Source organism: Gallus gallus, chromosome 2 (assembly GCF_016699485.2).
Source record: "Gallus gallus isolate bGalGal1 chromosome 2, bGalGal1.mat.broiler.GRCg7b, whole genome shotgun sequence".
Classification (NCBI taxonomy): Eukaryota; Metazoa; Chordata; class Aves; order Galliformes; family Phasianidae; genus Gallus; species Gallus gallus.
In genome coordinates this window covers 149398518-149420755 of record NC_052533.1, presented here as the reverse complement: position 1 = coordinate 149420755, position 22238 = coordinate 149398518, and the positions used below count along the sequence as shown (strand labels likewise).

General features: G+C 55.1%; 1 protein-coding gene across 13 annotated transcripts in view; it reads right to left on the bottom strand.

Moving 5' to 3' along the window:
* The window catches only part of LOC121109775 (plectin-like), a 160878-nt gene that overhangs the window by 86533 nt on the left and 52107 nt on the right, over positions 1-22238 (bottom strand). For 3 of the 13 annotated variants that reach the window (XM_040695631.2, XM_040695633.2, XM_040695635.2), the window contains exon 1: positions 16749-16954. The exons of 8 other annotated variants lie outside the window; for them this stretch is intronic. In XM_040695631.2, the coding sequence (XP_040551565.1) occupies positions 16749-16857 (109 nt within the window). In that variant the 5' untranslated portion in view covers positions 16858-16954. Of the gene's footprint in view, positions 1-16748; positions 16955-18941; positions 18977-22238 lie in introns of those variants that run through there. 2 more of the 13 variants (XM_040695637.2, XM_040695638.2) reach the window with 1 other exon arrangement.

Genomic DNA, 22238 nt, shown 5'->3' with positions numbered 1-22238 from the left:
GGACAACCCCACAGTGTAGCCCCATAGCACTGCCCCACAGCGCTGCCCCACAGCACTGCCCCATGGTACTGCCCCATAGCACTGCCCCACAGCACTGCCCCACAGTGCTAACCCACAGCACTGCCCCATAGACTGCCCCACAACACTGCCCCATGGCACTGCCCCACACTACAGCCCCACGGCGCTGCCCCATAGTACAGCCCCACAGTGTAGCCCCATAGTACATCCCCATAGCACTGCCCCATAGCACTGTCCCATGGTACTGCCCCATAGAACTGCCCCACGGCACTGCCCCACAGCACTGCCCCATAGCACTGCCCCACAGCGCTGCCCCATAGTACATCCCCATAGCATTGCCCCATAGTACATCCCCATAGCACTGCCCCACAGCACTGCCCCATAGCACTGCCCCACAGCGCTGCCCCATAGTACATCCCCATAGCATTGCCCCATAGCACTACCCCACAGCACTGCCCCATACAACTGCCCCACAGCACTGCCCCATAGTACAGCCCCACAGTGCTACCCCATAGTGCAGCCCCACGGCACTGCCCCACGGCACTGCCCCACAGCACTGCCCCATAGACTGCCCCACAACACTGCCCCATGGCACTGCCCCACACTACAGCCCCACAGTGTTGCCCCATAGTACATCCCCATAGCACTGCCCCATGGTACTGCCCCATAGAACTGCCCCATGGCACTGCCCCACAGCACTGCCCCATAGTACTGCCCCATAGACTGCCCCACAGCGCTGCCCCATAGTACAGCCCCACAGCACTGCCCCACACTACAGCCCCACAGCGCTGCCCCATAGTACAGCCCCACAGTGTAGCCCCATAGTACATCCCCATAGCACTGCCCCATAGCACTGCCCCACATTACAGACCCACGGCGCTGCCCCACACGCCCCATCTGCAGTGCAGAGATAAGGGGTGGGGCCCCGTGGGGCCGCCGCCATCTGTGCGGAAGGCAGCGTCGATGTGGGGCAGGGAAGCTATGGGGCAGCCCCACTGTGCCCCACAGAACAGAGCTGTGCCCCATAGCACAGAGCTGTGCCCCATAGCACAAAGTGGGCACAGTGCCCCATAGTACAGAGCTGTGCCCCACAGAATAGAGCTGTGCCCCATAGTACAAAGTGGGCACAGTGCCCCATAGCACTGAGCTGTGCCCCATAGAATAGAGCAGAGCCACATAGCACAGAGCGGTGCCCCATAGCACTGAGCGGTGCCCCATAGCACAAAGTGGGCACAGTGCCCCATAGCACAGAGCGGTGCCCCATAGAATAGAGCACTGCCCCATAGCACTGAGCTGTGCCCCATAGCACACAGTGAGGCGGTGCCCCATAGCACAGAGCTGTGCCCCATAGCACAGAGCTGTGACCCACAGAATAGAGCTGTGCCCCATAGCACAGAGCTGTGCCCCATAGCGCAAAGTGGGCGGTGCCCCATAGCACACAGCTGTGCCCCATAGAACACAGGGGTGCCCCATAGCACAGAGCTGTGCCCCATAGCACAAAGTGGGGCTGTGCCCCATAGAATAGAGTGGTGCCCCATAGCACAAAGTGGGCACAGTGCCCCATAGCACAGAGCTGTGCCCCATAGCATAAAGTGGGCACAGTGCCCCATAGCACTGAGCTGTGCCCCATAGCACAAAGTGGGCACAGTGCCCCATAGCACACAGCTGTGCCCCATAGCATAAAGTGGGCACAGTGCCCCATAGCACTGAGCTGTGCCCCATAGCACAGAGTGGGGCGGTGCCCCATAGCACACAGTGGGCACAGTGCCCCATAGCACAGAGCTGTGCCCCATAGCACAAAGGGGGCACAGTGCCCCATAGCACACAGCTGTGCCCCATAGCACAGAGCGGTGCCCCATAGCACAGAGCGGTGCCCCATAGCACAAAGTGGGCACAGTGCCCCATAGCACAGAGCTGTGCCCCATAGCACAAAGTGGGCACAGTGCCCCATAGCACTGAGCTGTGCCCCATAGCACAAAGTGGGCACAGTGCCCCATAGCACAGAGCTGTGCCCCATAGAATAGGGCGGTGCCCCATTGCACAAAGTGGGCACAGTGCCCCATAGTACAGAGCTGTGCCCCATAGCACAAAGTGGGCACAGTGCCCCATAGCACACAGCTGTGCCCCATAGCACAAAGGGGGCACAGTGCCCCATAGCACACAGCTGTGCCCCATAGCACAAAGGGGGCACAGTGCCCCATAGCACACAGCTGTGCCCCATAGAATAGAGCTGTGCCCCATAGAATAGGGCGGTGCCCCATAGCACAAAGTGGGCACAGTGCCCCATAGCACAGAGCGGTGCCCCATAGCACAGAGTGGGGCGGTGCCCCATAGCACAGAGTGGGCACAGTGCCCCATAGCACAGAGCTGTGCCCCATAGCACAGAGTGGGCACAGTGCCCCATAGCACAGAGCTGTGCCCCATAGCACAGAGTGGGGCGGTGTCCCATAGCACAGAGCTGTGCCCCATAGCACACAGTGGGCACAGTGCCCCATAGCACTGAGCTGTGCCCCATAGCACAGAGTGGGGCGGTGCCCCATAGCACAGAGCTGTGCCCCATAGCACAAAGTGGGCACAGTGCCCCATAGCACAGAGCTGTGCCCCATAGAATAGAGCTGTGCCCCATAGCACAGAGTGGGGCGGTGCCCCATAGCACACAGTGGGCACAGTGCCCCATAGCACAGAGCTGTGCCCCATAGCACAGAGTGGGGCGGTGCCCCATAGCGGAGGGCCGTTCCCCCCCCCCCCCCCCCTTCGGATTCCCCACATCTGAGTGTGGCCCCGGCGGCGTTTCCTGTGGGGCAGTGATTCATCGCCCCCCCCCCCCCCCCCCCCCCATCCCCGCCCCATAACCGCGGCGCCGTGGAAAGAATGTGTGGGGCGGAGGGGGGGGGGGGGGGCGCGGGGGGGTCGTGGCAACGGCGGGCAAACAAACAGCGATTGGGGGGGGGAAATGAGTCACTGCCATCCGCATACCGCAATGGGGCCGCAGTGGGGACGGAGTGGCACCGAAATGAATGGGGCCGGAATGGCACCGAAATGGGGCCGGAATGGGGCGGGAATGGGGATGAAATGGGGCCGAAATGGGGCCGGAATGGGGCTGAAATGGGGCCAGAATGGCATAGAAATGGGGCTGAAATGGCACCGAAATGAGGACGGAATGGGATCAAAATGGGGCCGAAATGGGGCCGGAATGGGGCTGAAATGGGACCAAAATGGGGCTGGAAGGGGGATGAAATGGGGCTGAAATGGGGCCGAAATGGGGATGAAATGGGTCTGAAATGGGGCCGGAATGGGGCTGAAATGGGGATGGAGTGGGGCCAAAATGGGGCTGAAATGGCACCAAAATGGGACCAAAATGGGGATGGAATGGGGATGAAATGGGGCCGAAATGGGGCTGAAATGGGACCAAAATGGGGCCGGAATGGGGCCGGAATGGGGCTGAAATGGGGCCGCAGTGCGGACAGAGTGGCACCGAAATGGGGCCGGAATGGCACCGAAATGGGGCTGAAACGGGGCCGACATAGGGCTGAAAGTGGACCAAAATGGGGCTGAAATGGGGCTGAAAGTGGACCAAAATGGGGCTGAAATGGGGCCGAAATGGGGCCAGAATGGGGCGGGAATGGAGCCAAAATGGCATAGAAATGGCAACAAAATGGGGCTGAAATGGCACCAAAATGGGGCCGGAATGGGGATGAAATGGGGCCGGAATGGGACCAAAATGGGGATGGAATGGGACCAAAATGGGGCCGGAATGGGGCTGAAATGGGGCCGGAATGGGGCCAAAATGGGGCCGAAATGGAGCTGAAATGGGGCCGGAATGGCACCAAAATGGGGCTGAAATGGGACTGAAATGAGGACGGAATGGGACCAAAATGGGGCTGAAATGGGACCAAAATGGGGATGGAATGGGACCAAAATGGGGCCGGAATGGGGCTGAAATGGGGATGGAGTGGGGCCAAAATGGGGCCGAAATGGGACCAAAATGGGGCCGGAATGGGGCTGAAATGGGGCCGGAATGGGGCCAAAATGGGGCCGAAATGGAGCTGAAATGGGGCCGGAATGGCACCAAAATGGGGCTGAAATGGGACTGAAATGAGGACGGAATGGGACCAAAATGGGGCTGAAATGGGACCAAAATGGGGATGGAATGGGACCAAAATGGGGCCGGAATGGGGCTGAAATGGGGATGGAGTGGGGCCAAAATGGGGCCGAAATGGGACCAAAATGGGGCCGGAATGGGGCTGAAATGGGGCCGGAATGGGGCGGGAATGGGGCTGAAAGTGGACCAAAATGGGGCTGAAATGGGGCCGAAATGGGGCCGGAATGGCACCAAAATGGGGCCGGAATGGGGCTGAAATGGGGCCAGAATGGCATAGAAATGGGGCTGAAATGGCACCGAAATGAGGAAGGAATGGGATCAAAATGGGGCCGAAATGGGGCCGGAATGGGGCTGAAATGGGACCAAAATGGGGCCGGAATGGGGCTGAAATGGGGATGAAATGGGGATGAAATGGGGCCGAAATGGGGATGAAATGGGGCTGAAATGGGGATGAAATGGGGCTGAAATGGGGCTGAAATGGGACCAAAATGGGGCCGGAATGGGGCTGAAATGGGGCCGGAATGGGGCTGAAATGGGGATGGAGTGGGGCTGAAATGGGGATGGAGTGGGGCCAAAATGGGGCCGAAATGGGGCCGAAATGGGACCAAAATGGGGCCGGAATGGGGCTGAAATGGGGCCAGAATAGAACCAAAATGGGGCTGGAATGGGGCTGAAATGGTAACACCAAAACGGCACCAAAATGGCACTGAAATGGCCCCAAAATGGCACCAAAATGGCACTGAAATGGCACTGAAATGGCACTGAAATAACACCAAAACAGAACCAAAATGGCACTGAGAGCTGCGCCAAAAATGAACCAAAACGGCACCGAAACTGAGCCAGAAAAGTACCAAAATAGCACCAAAATGGCACCAAAATAGCACCAAAATGGCACTGAAATGGCACTGAAATAACACCAAAACTGCACCAAAATGGCACTGAGAGCTGCGCTAAAAATGAACCAAAACGGCACCGAAACTGAGCCAGAAAAGTACCAAAATAGCACCAAAATGGCACCAAAATAGCACCAAAATGGCACTGAAATGGCACTGAAATAACACCAAAACTGCACCAAAATGACACTGAAATGGCACTGAAATAACACCAAAATGGCACTGAGAGCTGCGCCAAAACAGAACCAAAATGGCACCGAAACTGAGACAGAAAAGTACCAAAATGGCACCAAAATGGCATTGAAATAACACCTAAACTGCGCCAGAAAAGCACCAAAATAGCACCAAAATGGCATCAAAATAGCACCAAAATAACACTGAACTGCCACTGAAATAACACCAAAACTGCACCAGAAAAGCACCAAAATAGCACCAAAATGGCACCAAAACTGCACCAAAATAACAGTGAACTGCCACTGAAATAACACCAAAATAGCACCAAAATGGCACTGAAATGGCACTGAAATGGCACTGAAATAACACCAAAACTGCACCAAAATGGCACTGAGAGCTGCGCCAAAACAGAACCAAAATGGCACCGAAACTGAGCCAGAAATGTACCAAAATAGCACCAAAATAGCACCAAAATGGCACCAAAATAACACTGAACTGCCACTGAAATAACACCAAAACTGCGCCAGAAAAGCACCAAAATAGCACCAAAATGGCACCAAAATAGCATCAAAATGGCACCAAAACTGCACCAAAATAACAGTGAACTGCCACTGAAATAACACCAAAATAGCACCAAAATGGCACTGAAATGGCACTGAAATAACACCAAAACTGCACCAAAATGGCACTGAGAGCTGCGCCAAAACAGAACCAAAATGGCACCAAAACTGAGCCAGAAAAGCACCAAAATAGCACCAAAATGGCACCAAAATAACAGTGAACTGCCACTGAAATAACACCAAAACTGCGCCAGAAAAGCACTAAAATGGCATCAAAACTGCACCAAAATGGCACCAAAATGGCACTGAAATAACACCAAAACTGCACCAGAAAAGCACCAAAATAGCACCAAAATGGCACCAAAACTGCACCAAAATGGCACTGAAATGGCACTGAAATAACACCAAAACTGCACCAGAAAAGCACCAAAATAGCACCAAAATGGCACCAAAATAGCACTGAAATGGCACTGAAATGGCACTGAAATAACACCAAAACAGAACCAAAATGGCACCGAAACTGAGCCAGAAAAGCACCAAAAGAGCACCAAAATGGCACCAAAACTGCACCAAAGTAACACTGAAATGGCACTGAAATAACACCAAAACTGCACCAAAATGACACTGAGAGCTGCGCCAAAACAGAACCAAAATGGCACCAAAACTGAGCCAGAAAAGCACCAAAATAGCACCAAAATGGCACCAAAATAACAGTGAACTGCCACTGAAATAACACCAAAACTGCGCCAGAAAAGCACCAAAATGGCATCAAAACTGCACCAAAATGGCACCAAAATGGCACTGAAATAACACCAAAACTGCACCAGAAAAGCACCAAAATAGCACCAAAATGGCACCAAAACTGCACCAAAATAACACTGAACTGCCACTGAAATAACACCAAAACTGAGCCAGAAAAGTACCAAAATAGCACCAAAATGGCACCAAAATAGCACCAAAATGGCACTGAAATGGCACTGAAATAACACCAAAACTGCACCAGAAAAGCACCAAAATAGCACCAAAATGGCACCAAAACTGCACCAAAATAACACTGAACTGCCACTGAAATAACACCAAAACTGAGCCAGAAAAGTACCAAAATAGCACCAAAATGGCACCAAAATAGCACCAAAATGGCACTGAAATGGCACTGAAACAGTGCCAGAAAAGCACCAAAATGGCACCAAAACCACAACAAAATCAATGGCACCAAAATGGCACTGAAATAACACCAAAACTGCACCAGAAAAGCACCAAAATAGCACCAAAATGGCACCAAAACTGCACCAAAATGGCACTGAAATGGCACTGAAATAACACCAAAACTGCACCAAAATGGCGCTGAGAGCTGCGCCAAAACAGAACCAAAATGGCACCGAAACTGAGCCAGAAAAGCACCACCAAAATAGCACCAAAATGGCACCAAAACTGCACCAAAATAACACTGAACTGCCACTGAAATAACACCAAAACTGAGCCAGAAAAGCACCAAAATAGGACTAAAATGGCACTGAAATGGCACCAAAACTGCGCCAGAAAAGCACCAAAAGAGCACCAAAATGGCACCAAAATGGCAGAACAGAACCCAAATAACAGCAAAATAGCACCAAAATGTCGGAGCAGAACCCAAATGGCACCAAAATGGCACCAAAATGTCGGAGCAGAACCCAAATAGCACCAAAATGGCACCAAAATGTCGGAGCAGAACCCAAATAGCACCAAAATGGCACCAAAATGTCGGAGCAGAACCCAAATAGCACCAAAATGGCACCAAAATGTCGGAGCAGAACCCAAATAGCACCAAAATGGCACCAAAATGGCACCAAACTGGCAGAGCAGAACCCAAATAGCACCAAAATGGCACCAAAATGGCACCAAAATGGCACCAAAATGACAGAACAGAACCCAAATAACACCAAAATAGCACCAAAATAGCACCAAAATGTCAGAGCAGAACCCAAATAACACCAAAATAGCACCAAAATAGCACCAAAATGTCGGAGCAGAACCCAAATAGCACCAAAATGGCACCAAAATGTCGGAGCAGAACCCAAATAACACCAAAATGGCACCAAAATGGCACCAAAATGTCGGAGCAGAACCCAAATAGCACCAAAATGGCACCAAAATCTCAGAGCAGAACCCAAATAACACCAAAATAGCACCAAAATGGCACCAAAATGGCAGAAGAGAACCCAAAATGGCACCAAAATGGCACCAAACTGGCAGAGCAGAACCCAAATAGCACCAAAATGGCACCAAAATGGCACCAAAATGTCGGAGCAGAACCCAAATAGCACCAAAATGGCACCAAAATGTCGGAGCAGAACCCAAATAGCACCAAAATGGCACCAAAATGTCGGAGCAGAACCCAAATAGCACCAAAATGGCACCAAAATGTCGGAGCAGAACCCAAATAGCACCAAAATGGCACCAAAATGGCACCAAACTGGCAGAGCAGAACCCAAATAGCACCAAAATGGCACCAAAATGGCACCAAAATGGCACCAAAATGACAGAACAGAACCCAAATAACACCAAAATAGCACCAAAATAGCACCAAAATGTCAGAGCAGAACCCAAATAACACCAAAATAGCACCAAAATAGCACCAAAATGTCGGAGCAGAACCCAAATAGCACCAAAATGGCACCAAAATGTCGGAGCAGAACCCAAATAGCACCAAAATGGCACCAAAATGGCACCAAAATGGCAGAACAGAACCCAAATAGCACCAAAATGGCACCAAAATGTCAGAGCAGAACCCAAATAGCACCAAAATGGCACCAAAATGGCACCAAAATGTCGGAGCAGAACCCAAATAGCACCAAAATGGCACCAAAATGGCACCAAACTGGCAGAGCAGAACCCAAATAGCACCAAAATGGCACCAAAATGGCACCAAAATGGCAGAGCAGAACCCAAATAGCACCAAAATGGCACCAAAATGTCGGAGCAGAACCCAAATAACACCAAAATAGCACCAAAATGGCACCAAAATGGCAGAGCAGAACCCAAATAGCACCAAAATGGCACCAAAATGTCGGAGCAGAACCCAAATAACACCAAAATGGCACCAAAATGGCACCAAAATGTCGGAGCAGAACCCAAATAGCACCAAAATGGCACCAAAATCTCAGAGCAGAACCCAAATAACACCAAAATAGCACCAAAATGGCACCAAAATGGCAGAAGAGAACCCAAAATGGCACCAAAATGGCACCAAACTGGCAGAGCAGAACCCAAATAGCACCAAAATGGCACCAAAATGGCACCAAAATGTCGGAGCAGAACCCAAATAGCACCAAAATGGCACCAAAATGTCGGAGCAGAACCCAAATAGCACCAAAATGGCACCAAAATGTCGGAGCAGAACCCAAATAGCACCAAAATGGCACCAAAATGTCGGAGCAGAACCCAAATAGCACCAAAATGGCACCAAAATGGCACCAAACTGGCAGAGCAGAACCCAAATAGCACCAAAATGGCACCAAAATGGCACCAAAATGGCACCAAAATGACAGAACAGAACCCAAATAACACCAAAATAGCACCAAAATAGCACCAAAATGTCAGAGCAGAACCCAAATAACACCAAAATAGCACCAAAATAGCACCAAAATGTCGGAGCAGAACCCAAATAGCACCAAAATGGCACCAAAATGTCGGAGCAGAACCCAAATAGCACCAAAATGGCACCAAAATGGCACCAAAATGGCAGAACAGAACCCAAATAGCACCAAAATGGCACCAAAATGTCAGAGCAGAACCCAAATAGCACCAAAATGGCACCAAAATGGCACCAAAATGTCGGAGCAGAACCCAAATAGCACCAAAATGGCACCAAAATGGCACCAAACTGGCAGAGCAGAACCCAAATAGCACCAAAATGGCACCAAAATGGCACCAAAATGGCAGAGCAGAACCCAAATAGCACCAAAATGGCACCAAAATGTCGGAGCAGAACCCAAATAACACCAAAATAGCACCAAAATGGCACCAAAATGGCAGAGCAGAACCCAAATAGCACCAAAATGGCACCAAAATGTCGGAGCAGAACCCAAATAACACCAAAATAGCACCAAAATGGCACCAAAATGTCGGAGCAGAACCCAAATAGCACCAAAATGGCACCAAAATGTCAGAGCAGAACCCAAATAGCACCAAAATGGCACCAAAATGGCACCAAAATGTCGGAGCAGAACCCAAATAGCACCAAAATGGCACCAAAATGGCACCAAACTGGCAGAGCAGAACCCAAATAGCACCAAAATGGCACCAAAATGGCACCAAAATGGCAGAGCAGAACCCAAATAGCACCAAAATGGCACCAAAATGTCGGAGCAGAACCCAAATAACACCAAAATAGCACCAAAATGGCACCAAAATGGCAGAGCAGAACCCAAATAGCACCAAAATGGCACCAAAATGTCGGAGCAGAACCCAAATAACACCAAAATGGCACCAAAATGGCACCAAAATGTCGGAGCAGAACCCAAATAGCACCAAAATGGCACCAAAATCTCAGAGCAGAACCCAAATAACACCAAAATAGCACCAAAATGGCACCAAAATGGCAGAAGAGAACCCAAAATGGCACCAAAATGGCACCAAACTGGCAGAGCAGAACCCAAATAGCACCAAAATGGCACCAAAATGGCACCAAAATGTCGGAGCAGAACCCAAATAGCACCAAAATGGCACCAAAATGTCGGAGCAGAACCCAAATAGCACCAAAATGGCACCAAAATGTCGGAGCAGAACCCAAATAGCACCAAAATGGCACCAAAATGTCGGAGCAGAACCCAAATAGCACCAAAATGGCACCAAAATGGCACCAAACTGGCAGAGCAGAACCCAAATAGCACCAAAATGGCACCAAAATGGCACCAAAATGGCACCAAAATGACAGAACAGAACCCAAATAACACCAAAATAGCACCAAAATAGCACCAAAATGTCAGAGCAGAACCCAAATAACACCAAAATAGCACCAAAATAGCACCAAAATGTCGGAGCAGAACCCAAATAGCACCAAAATGGCACCAAAATGTCGGAGCAGAACCCAAATAGCACCAAAATGGCACCAAAATGGCACCAAAATGGCAGAACAGAACCCAAATAGCACCAAAATGGCACCAAAATGTCAGAGCAGAACCCAAATAGCACCAAAATGGCACCAAAATGGCACCAAAATGTCGGAGCAGAACCCAAATAGCACCAAAATGGCACCAAAATGGCACCAAACTGGCAGAGCAGAACCCAAATAGCACCAAAATGGCACCAAAATGGCACCAAAATGGCAGAGCAGAACCCAAATAGCACCAAAATGGCACCAAAATGTCGGAGCAGAACCCAAATAACACCAAAATAGCACCAAAATGGCACCAAAATGGCAGAGCAGAACCCAAATAGCACCAAAATGGCACCAAAATGTCGGAGCAGAACCCAAATAACACCAAAATAGCACCAAAATGGCACCAAAATGTCGGAGCAGAACCCAAATAGCACCAAAATGGCACCAAAATCTCAGAGCAGAACACAAATAACACCAAAATAGCACCAAAATGGCACCAAAATGGCAGAAGAGAACCCAAAATGGCACCAAAATGGCACCAAAATGGCAGAGCAGAACCCAAATAGCACCAAAATGGCACCAAAATCTCAGAGCAGAACCCAAATAACACCAAAATAGCACCAAAATGGCACCAAAATGGCAGAAGAGAACCCAAAATGGAACCAAAATGGCACCAAAATGTTGGAGCAGAACCCAAATAGCACCAAAATGGCACCAAAATGTCGGAGCAGAACCCAAATAACACCAAAATGGCACCAAAATGGCACCAAAATGGCAGAGCAGAACCCAAATAGCACCAAAATGGCACCAAAATGGCACCAAAACGTCAGAGTAGAACTCAAATAGCACCAAAATAGCACCAAAATGGCACCAAAATGGCAGAGCAGAACCCAAATAGCACCAAAATGGCACCAAAATGTCGGAGCAGAACCCAAATAGCACCAAAATGGCACCAAAATGTCGGAGCAGAACCCAAATAGCACCAAAATGGCACCAAAATGTCGGAGCAGAACCCAAATAACACCAAAATGGCACCAAAATGTCGGAGCAGAACCCAAATAGCACCAAAATGGCACCAAAATGACAGAACAGAACCCAAATAACACCAAAATAGCACCAAAACGTCGGAGCAGAACCCAAATAGCACCAAAATGGCACCAAAATGGCAGCAAAATGGCAGAGCAGAACCCAAATAGCACCAAAATGGCACCAAAATGGCACCAAAATGTCGGAGCAGAACCCAAATAGCACCAAAATAGCACCAAAATGGCACCAAAATGGCAGAGCAGAACCCAAATAGCACCAAAATGGCACCAAAATGGCACCAAAATGACAGAACAGAACCCAAATACCACCAAAATGGCACCAAAATGGCACCAAAATGTCGGAGCAGAACCCAAATAACACCAAAATAGCACCAAAATAGCACCAAAATGTCGGAGCAGAACCCAAATAGCACCAAAATGGCACCAAAATGGCACCAAAATGGCAGAGCAGAACCCAAATAGCACCAAAATGTCCCAAAATGCCTCAAAATGAACCATTGCCACCACAGGGCTGCTGGGGCTGCGAATGGGACTGGGATGGGATTGAGAATGGGATTGGGATGGGATTGGGATTGGATGGGGCTGGGATTGGGACGGGAATGGGATGGGACTGGGATTGGGATGGGATCGAGAATGGGATTGGGATGGGACTGGGATTGGGATTGGATGGGGCTGGGATTGGGATTGGAATGGGATGGGATTGGGATTGGAATGGGATTGAGAATGGGATTGGGATGGGACTGGGATTGGGACTGGATGGGGCTGGGATTGGGATTGGGATTGGATGGGGATGGGATTGAGATGGGATTGGATGGGGCTGGGATTGGGATGAGATTGGGATTAGGATTGCGATGGGGATGGGATTGGAATGGGATGGGGATGGGATTGGAATGGGATGGGATTGGGATGGGACAGGGATTGGGATTGGGATGGGATTGGGATTAGGATAGGATTGCGATGGGGATGGGATGGAGTGGGATGGGACTGAGATATTGGGATGGGATTGGGATTAGGATAGGATTGGGATGGGGGTGGGATGGAGCGGGATGGGACTGAGATATTGGGATGCGATTGGGATTAGGATGGGATTGGGGTGGGACAGGGGTTGGGATGGGATTGGGATTAGGACAGGATGGGATGGGGATGGGATGGAATGGGAGGGGACTGAGATTGGGATGGGATTGGGATTAGGATGGGATGGGATTGAGATGGGGATGGGATGGGATTGGGATTAGGATGGGATTGGGGTGAGATGGGGATGAGATTAGGATGGGATGGAATTGGAATTAGGATGGAATAGCATTGGGATTAGGATGGGGTTGGGATTGGGATGGGAGTTAGGATTGGATGGGGATGAGATGGGATTGGGATTAGGATGAGATGGGATGGGGATGGGATGGGACTGGAATGGGGATAGGATCGGACTGAGATTGGGATGAGATTAGGATGGGGATGGAATTGGGATTAGGATGGGACTGAGATTGGGATGGGATTGGGATTAGGATGGGATGGAGTGGGATGGGACTGAGATATTGGGATGGGATTGCGATTAGGATGGGATTGGGGTGAGATGGGGATGGGATTGGGATGGAATGAGATTGGGATTGGGATTGGGATTAGGATGGGATAGGATTGGGATTACGATGGGATTGGGATGAGGATGGGACTGAGATTGGGATGGGATTGGGGTTGGGATGGGGATGGGATTAGGATAGGATTGGGATGGGGATGGGATTGGGGTTGGGATTGGGATTAGGATGGGATTGGGGTTGGGAGGGGATGAGATTGGGATTGGGATTAGGATCGGATTGGGGTTGGGATGAGATTGGGATTGGGATGGGATTGGGGTTGGGATGGGATTGGGATTAGGATGGGATTGCGATGGGATGGAGTGGGATGGGACTGAGATATTGGGATGGGATTGGGATTAGGATGGGATTGGGGTGGGATGGGATTGGGATTGGGATTAAGATAGGATTGGGATGGGGATGGGATGGAGTGGGATGGGACTGAGATATTGGGATGGGATTGGGATTAGGATGGGATTGGGGTGAGATGGGGATGGGATGAGACTGGGATTGGGGTTAGGATGGGATTGGGGTTGTGATGAGATTGGGATTGGGATTAGGATGGGATTGGGGTAGGATGGGGATGGGATTGGGATTGGGATTGGGACTAGGATGGGACTGGGGTGGGATGGGGATGGGATGAGATTGGGATTGGGATTGGATTGGAGTGGGATGGGGATGGGATGAGATTGGGATTGGGATTAGGATGGGGTTGGGATGGGGATGAGGATGGGATTGGGATTGGGATTAGGATGGGACTTGGGTAGGATGGGGATGGGATGAGATTGGGATTGGGATTAGGATGGGATTGGGGTGGGATGGGGATGGGATGAGATTGGGATTGGGATTAGGATGGGATTGGGGTGGGATGGGGATGGGATGAGATTGGGATTGGGATTAGGATGGGATTGGGGTTGGGATGAGATTGGGATTGGGATTAGGATGGGATTGGGGTTGGGATGAGATTGGGATTGGGATTAGGATGGGGTTGGGATGAGATTGGGATTGGGGTTAGGATGGGATTGGGGTAGGATGGGGATGGGATGAGATTGGGATTGGGATTAGGATGGGATTAGGGTGGGATGGGGATGGGATGAGACTGAGATTGGGATTGGGATTAGGATGGGATTGGGGTAGGAAGGGGATGGGATGAGACTGGGATTGGGATTAGGATGGGATTGGAATGAGATTAGGATTGAGATTAGGATGGGATTGGGATGGGATGAGATTGGGGTTGGGATGGGATTGGGATGGGATTGGGATGGAGCTGGGACTGAGATATTGGGATGGGATTGGGATTAGGATGGGATTGGGGTAGGATGGGGATGGGATTGGGATGGAATGAGATTGGGATGGGGATTAGCATGGGATTGGGGTTGGGATGGGATTGGAATGAGGATGGGATTGGGATGAGGACGGGATTGGGATGGGGTTGGGACTGAGATATTGGGATGGGATTGGGATAGGATGGGGATGGGATTGGGATGGGATTGGGATGGGATTGGGGTTGGGATGGGATTGGAATGAGGATGGGATTGGGATGAGGACGGGATTGGGATGGGGCTGGGACTGAGATATTGGGATGGGATTGGGATAGGATGGGGATGGGATTGGGATGGGATTGGGATGGGATTGGGATGGGATTGGGGTTGGGATGGGATTGGAATGAGGATGGGATTGGGATGAGGACGGGATTGGGATGGGGCTGGGACTGAGATATTGGGATGGGATTGGGATAGGATGGGGATGGGGATGGGATTGGGATTGGGGTTAGGATGGGATTGGTGTAGGATGTGGATGGGATGAGATTGGGATTGGGATTAGGATGGGATTGGGGTTGGGACGGGGATGGGATGAGATTGGGATTGGGATTAGGATGGGATTGGGGTAGAATGGGAATGGGATTGGGATGGGATTGGGGTTGGGATGGGATTGGAATGAGGACGGGATTGGGATGAGGACGGGATTGGGATGGAGCTGGGACTGAGATATTGGGATGGGATTGGGATAGGATGGGGATGGGATTGGGATGGGATTGGGATGGGATTGGGGTTGGGATGGGATTGGAATGAGGATGGGATTGGGATGAGGACGGGATTGGGATGGGGCTGGGACTGAGATATTGGGATGGGATTGGGATAGGATGGGGATGGGATTGGGATGGGATTGGGGTTGGGATGGGATGGAGTGGGGGTTGGGACGGAGCCGTCGGGGCTCCCCCTGCAGCCCCCCCATCCCCACCCCCGGCGGTGACACCCGCGGCATTTGGCGCCTATGGGGCCGCACGGGGGGGGGCGGGGGGGACGATGGGACGGCGCGGGGACATGGGGGGGACACCGGGGGGGCACTGAGTGTCACACGGGGGGGGCACGGGGACACAGAGGGACGGGGGGGGACACGGGGGGGGGCAGCACGGGGACACTGGGACGGGGGGGGGGACACGGGGGGGGCATGGGGACACTGTGGGACGGGGGGGGGACATGGAGGGGGGGGCAGCACGGGGACACGGGGGGACATGGGGGGACACGGGGGGGGCACTGAGTGTCACACGGGGGGGGCATGGGGACACTGTGGGATGGGGGGGGGACATGGAGGGGGGGGCAGCACGGGGACACGGGGGGACATGGGGGGACACGGGGGGGGCACTGAGTGACACACGGGGGGGGCACAGGGACACGGGGGGGGCACTGAGTGTCACACGGGGGGACTGCATGGGGACACTGCGGGACGTGGGGGGACACGGGGGGGGCAGCACGGGGATATGGGGGGGGCACTGAGTGTCACATGGGGGGGGGGCACTGAGTGACACACGGGGGGGGGGGCACGGGGACACGGGGGGGGCACTGAGTGTCACACGGGGGGACAGCACGGGGACACGGAGGGACGTGGGGGGGGGACACGGGGGGGGCAGCACGGGGGTACGGGGGGACGTGGGGGGACACGGGGGGGCACTGAGTGTCACACGGGGGGGGGGGCACGGGGACACTGTGGGACGTGGGGGGGACACGGGGGGGGCACTGAGTGTCACACGGGGGGGGGCACGGCGACACTGCGGGACGTGGGGGGGGGACACGGGGGGGGGGACAGCACGGTGATATGGGGGGGACAGCACGGGGACACTGCGGGACGGGGGGGGGGGACACGGGGGGATATGGGGGGGGGGACACGGGAGGGGGGGGCACAACCACGGGGAGCTCCCCCCCCCCCCCCACTCCCACTCCCCCCCCCCATCCCCACAGCGGCAGTGGGCGGAGCTTCGGGTCCGGGTGGGGGTGGGGCCGCGGGGGGGGTCCCGCCCCGCACTCACCTTCACCCCCCCCGCCCTGAGAACGGCTCCGCCACCGCCACGCGAGAGCGAGGGATGCGGCGTGACCCGCGGCCACGAGGGACGGGAACAGAGCCCCGGGTTCCGCCATGCCTCGGTTTGGTTCGGCTCGGCTCGGTTCCGCCTCGGTTCCGCCCGCCTCAATTCGGCTCAACTCGGCCCGGCTCGGCTCGGCTCGGCTCCGCCCCCCTCGTGGCCCCGCCCCGCCTCCCCCCCCCTCCGCTGTAACCCCTCCCGGCCCGGCTCGGATCGGCTCCACTCGGCTCCACTCGGCTCAACTCGGCTCAATTCGGCTCAACTCGGCTCCCCCCCCCCCCCCCCCTCCACCCGTGGCCCCGCCCGCCTCACTGTAACCCCTCCCGGTCCGGTTCGGTTCGGCCCGGTTCCACCGCTTTACTGTAACCCCTCCCGGTCCGGTTCGGTTCGGCCCGGTTCCACCGCTTTACTGTAACCCCTCCCGGTCCGGTTCGGTTCGGCCCGGTTCCACCGCTTTACTGTAACCCCTCCCGGTCCGGTTCGGTTCGGCCCGGTTCCACCGCCTCACTGTAACCCCTCCCGGTCCGGTTCGGTTCGGCCCGGTTCCACCGCTTTACTGTAACCCCTCCCGGTCCGGTTCGGTTCGGCCCGGTTCCATCTCTTCTGGCCCTCCCCCCTCGGCACGGTCCGGTTCCAACACTTATTCCCCCACCCCCCCGGCCCGGTTCGGTTCGGCCCGGTTCCACCGCCTCACTGTAACCCCTCCCGGTCCGGTTCGGTTCGGCGCAGTTCCATCTCTTCTGGCCCTCCCCCCTCGGCACGGTCCGGTTCCAACACTTATTCCCCCCCTCCCTCCCCCCCGGCCCGGTTCGGCTCGGCCCGGTTCCATCTCTTCTGGCCCTCCCCCCTCGGCACGGTCCGGTTCCAACACTTATTCCCCCCCTCCTCCCCCCCGGCTCGGTTCGGTTCGGCCCGGTTCCACCGCTTTACTGTAACCCCTCCCGGTCCGGTTCGGTTCGGCCCGGTTCCATCTCTTCTGGCCCTCCCCTCTCGGCACGGTCCGGTTCGAACGCTTATTCCCCCCCCCCGGCCCGGTTCGGTTCGGCCCGGTTCCATCTCTTCTGGCCCTCCCCTCTCGGCACGGTCCGGTTCCAACGCTTATTCCCCTCCCCCCCCCCCCCCCCCCCTCGGCCCGGTTCGGCTCGGCCCGGTTCCATCTCTTCTGGCCCTCCCCTCTCGGCACGGTCCGGTTCCAACACTTATTCCTCTCCCCCCCCCCCCCTCGGCCCGGTTCGGTTCGGTTCGGTTCCACCGCTTTACTGTAACCCCTCCCGGTTCGGTTCGATTCCGCCCCCAGCGCCGCCCCCGCTCCAATTTAACTCCTTCCAGCCTGGTTCGGCCCGGTTCCGGAATTAATCTCCCCCACTCGGCCCGGTTCGGCTCAGCTCGGTATGGCCCAACTGGTTAACCCTGCCGGCCCGGTTCGGCCCAATTCGGGCTCCGGCCCTGGCTGACCCCCCTGTCCCGGCTCGGTTCGGCTCAGTCCGGTTCGGTTCATCCCAATTCGAGCTCCGTCCCCGGTTTAAACCCCCCCGGTTCGGCTCGGCCCGGCCCGGCTCAGTTCCACACCCAGTTAACCCCTCGGTTCGGCTCGGCCCGGTCCGGTTCGGCTCCAGCCCCGGTTAACCCCCCGGCCCAGCTCGGCCCGGTTCGGTTCGACTCGGCTCCAGCCCCGGTTAACCCCCCCAGCCCAGCTTGGCTCCGCTCGGCTCGGTTCGGCTCCACCCCCAGTAAAGCCTCTCGGCCCGGTTCGGCTCGGCTCGGCTCGGTCCGGTTCGGCTCGGCCCGGCTCCGCCCCCCGGATTAACCTCCCCCCTCCCCCCTTCCCCCGGTTCGGGTCCACCCCCGGTTAAGCCCCCCGGTTCGGCCCGGCCCGGCTCGGCTCCACCCCCAGTAAAGCCTCTCGGCCCGGTTCGGCTCGGCTCGGCTCGGTCCGGTTCGGCTCGGCCCGGCTCCGCCCCCCGGATTAATCTCCCCCCTCCCCCCCCCCCCCGGTTCGGGTCCACCCCCGGTTAAGCCCCCCGGTTCGGCCCGGCCCGGCTCGGCTCCACCCCCAGTAAAGCCTCTCGGTCCGATTCGGCTCCACCCCCAGTAAAGCCTCCCGGCCCGGTTCGGCTCGGCCCGGTTCGGCCCACGTACCCGGAACCACCTTCATGGGTGCTGCGGTGCGGGGCGGCCGCGGGTGGAGCGCAGTGGCTATAAATAGGGGGGGGGGGGGGGGGGGGTGAGGGGGGACTGCGGGGGGACGGCGGGGGGGACTCAGTGGGGGTCAATGGGGGTCCCTGGGGGTCAATGGGGGTTCAATGGGGGTCAATGGGGGTCCCTGGGGGTCAATGGGGGTTCAATGGGGGTCAATGGGGGTCCCTGGGGGTCAATGGGGGTTCAATGGGGGTTCAGTGGGACTCAGTGGGGTTCAATGGGGGTTCAATGGGACTCAATGGGGGTCAATGGGGGTTCAATGGGACTCAGTGGGGTTCAATGGGAGTCCATGGGGGTCAATGGGACTCAATGGGGGTTCCATGGGAGTCCATGGGGGTCAATGGGACTCAATGGGGGTTCAATGGGGGTTCAGTGGGGGGCAATGGGGGTTCGTGGGGCTCAATGGGACTCAATGGGGGTTCAATGGGGGTTCAATGGGGGCAATGGGGGTTCGTGGGGCTCAATGGGACTCAATGGGGGTTCAATGGGAGTCTGTGGGGGTCAATGGGGGTCAATGGGACGCAGTGGGGGTCAATGGGGGGCCGTGGGGGTCAATGGGGGTCCCTGGGGGTCAATGGGACTCTGTGGGGGTCAATGGGGGTTCAATGGGGGCAATGGGGGTTCGTGGGGCTCAATGGGACTCAATGGGGGTTCAATGGGGGTTCAATGGGACTCAGTGGGGGTCAATGACAGTCTGTGGGGGTCAATGGGGGTTCAATGGGACTCAATGGGGTTCAATGGGAGTCCGTGGGGGTCAATGGGGGTTCAATGGGGGTTCAGTGGGACTCAGTGGGGTTCAATGGGGGTTCAATGGGACTCAGTGGGGGTCAATGGGAGTCCGTGGGGGTCAATGGGGGTCCCTGGGGGTCAATGGGGGTTCAATGGGACTCAGTGGGGTTCAATGGGGGGCCGTGGGGGTCAATGGGGGTCCCTGGGGGTCAATGGGGGTTCAATGGGGGTTCAGTGGGACTCAGTGGGGTTCAATGGGGGTTCAATGGGACTCAGTGGGGGTCAATGGGAGTCCGTGGGGGTCAATGGGGGTCCCTGGGGGTCAATGGGGGTTCAATGGGACTCAGTGGGGTTCAATGGGAGTCTGTGGGGGTCAATGGGAGTCCGTGGGGGTCAATGGGGGTCCCTGGGGGTCAATGGGGGTTCAATGGGACTCAGTGGGGTTCAATGGGAGTCTGTGGGGGTCAATGGGAGTCCGTGGGGGTCAATGGGACTCAATGGGGGTCAATGGGGGTCCCTGGGGGTCAATGGGACGCAGTGGGGGTGAATGGGGGTTCAATGGGGGGCAATGGGGGTTCGTGGGGCTCAATGGGACTCAATGGGGGTTCAATGGGACTCAGTGGGGTTCAATGGGACTCAATGGGGGGTTCAATGGGACTCAGTGGGGTTCAATGGGATTCCGTGGGGGTCAATGGGGGTTCAATGGGGGTTCAATGGGACTCAGTGGGGTTCAATGGGGGTTCAATGGGGGTCAATGGGACTCAATGGGGGTCAATGGGAGTTCAATGGGCCTCAGTGGGGTTCAATGGGAGTCCGTGCGGGGTTAATGGGGGACGATGGGGGTTCAATGGGGGTTCAATGAGACTCAGTGGGGGTCAATGACAGTCTGTGGGGGTCAATGGGCGTTCAATGGGACTCAGTGGGGTTCAATGGGAGTCCGTGGGGGTCAATGGGGGTTCAATGGGACTCAGTGGGGTTCAATGGGGGTTCAATGGGGGTCAATGGGGGTTCAATGGGAGTCTGTGGGGGTCAATGGGGGTTCAATGGGGGTTCAATGGGGGTTCAATGGGACGCAGTGGGGGTCAATGGAGGTTCAATGGGGGTTCAATGGGACTCAATGGGAGTCAATGGGGGTTCAGTGGGACTCAGTGGGGTTCAATGGGACTCAATGGAGGTCAATGGGGGTTCAATGGGGGTTCAATGGGAGTCTGTGGGGGTCAATGGGGGTCCCTGGGGGTCCCTGGGGGTTCAGTGGGACTCAGTGGGGTTCAATGGGATTCAATGGGGGTCAATGGGGGTTCAATGGGAGTCTGTGGGGGTCCGTGGGGGTCAATGGGGGTCCCTGGGGGTCAATGGGGGTTCAATGGGGGTTCAATGGGAGTCTGTGGGGGTCCGTGGGGGTCAATGGGACTCAGTGGGGGTCAATGGGAGTCCGTGGGGGTCAATGGGGGTCCCTGGCGGTCAATGGGGGTTCAATGGGGGGCAATGGGGGTTCAATGGGAGTCTGTGGGGGTCAATGGGGGTCAATGGTGATTCAAGGGGGGTTCAATGGGACTCAATGGGGGTCAATGGGGGTTCAATGGGAGTCTGTGGGGGTCAATGGGAGTTCAATGGGGGGCATTGGGGGTTCAATGGGACTCAGTGGGGTTCAATGGGGGTTCAGTGGGGGGCAATGGGGGTTCAATGGGACTCAGTGGGGTTCAATGGGAGTCTGTGGGACTCAATGGGGGTCAATGGGGGTTCAATGGGAGTCTGTGGAGGTCAATGGGGGTTCAATGGGGGGCAATGGGGGTTCAATGGGACTCAGTGGGGTTCAGTGGGGGTTCAATGGGGGGCAATGGGGGTTCAGTGGGACTCAGTGGGGTTCAATGGGACTCAATGGGGGTCAATGGTGGTTCAGTGGGACTCAGTGGGGGTCAATGTGAGTCCATGGGGGTCAATGGGGGTCCCTGGGGGTCAATGGGGGTTCAATGGGACTCAGTGGGGTTCAATGGGGGTTCTATGGGGGTTCAGTGGGAGTCCGTGGGGGTCAATGGGGGTTCAATGGGGGTTCACTGGGACTCAGTGGGGTTCAATGGGACTCAGTGGGGTTCAGTGGGAGTTCAATGGGTTTCAATGGGGGTTCAGTAGGATTCAGTGGGAGTTCAATGGGGTTCAATGGGGTTCAGTAGGATCCAATGGGGTTCAATGGGAGTTCAATGGGTTTCAATGGGAGTCAATGGGGTTCAAATGGATTCAATGGGGCTCAAAGGGATTCAATGGGAGTCAATGGGGGTTCAATGGGGGTCAATTGGGTTCTATGGGAATCAATGGGGTTCAAAGGGATTCAATGGGAGTCAATGGGTTCAAAGGGATTTGATGGGGATTCAATTGGGATTCAGTGGGGTTCAATGGGGTTCAAAGGGAGTTCAATGGGTTTCAGTGGGGGTTCAGTAGGATTCAATGGGGTTCAATGGGAGTTCAATGGGTTTCAATGAGAGTCAATGGGGTTCAAATGGATTCAATGGG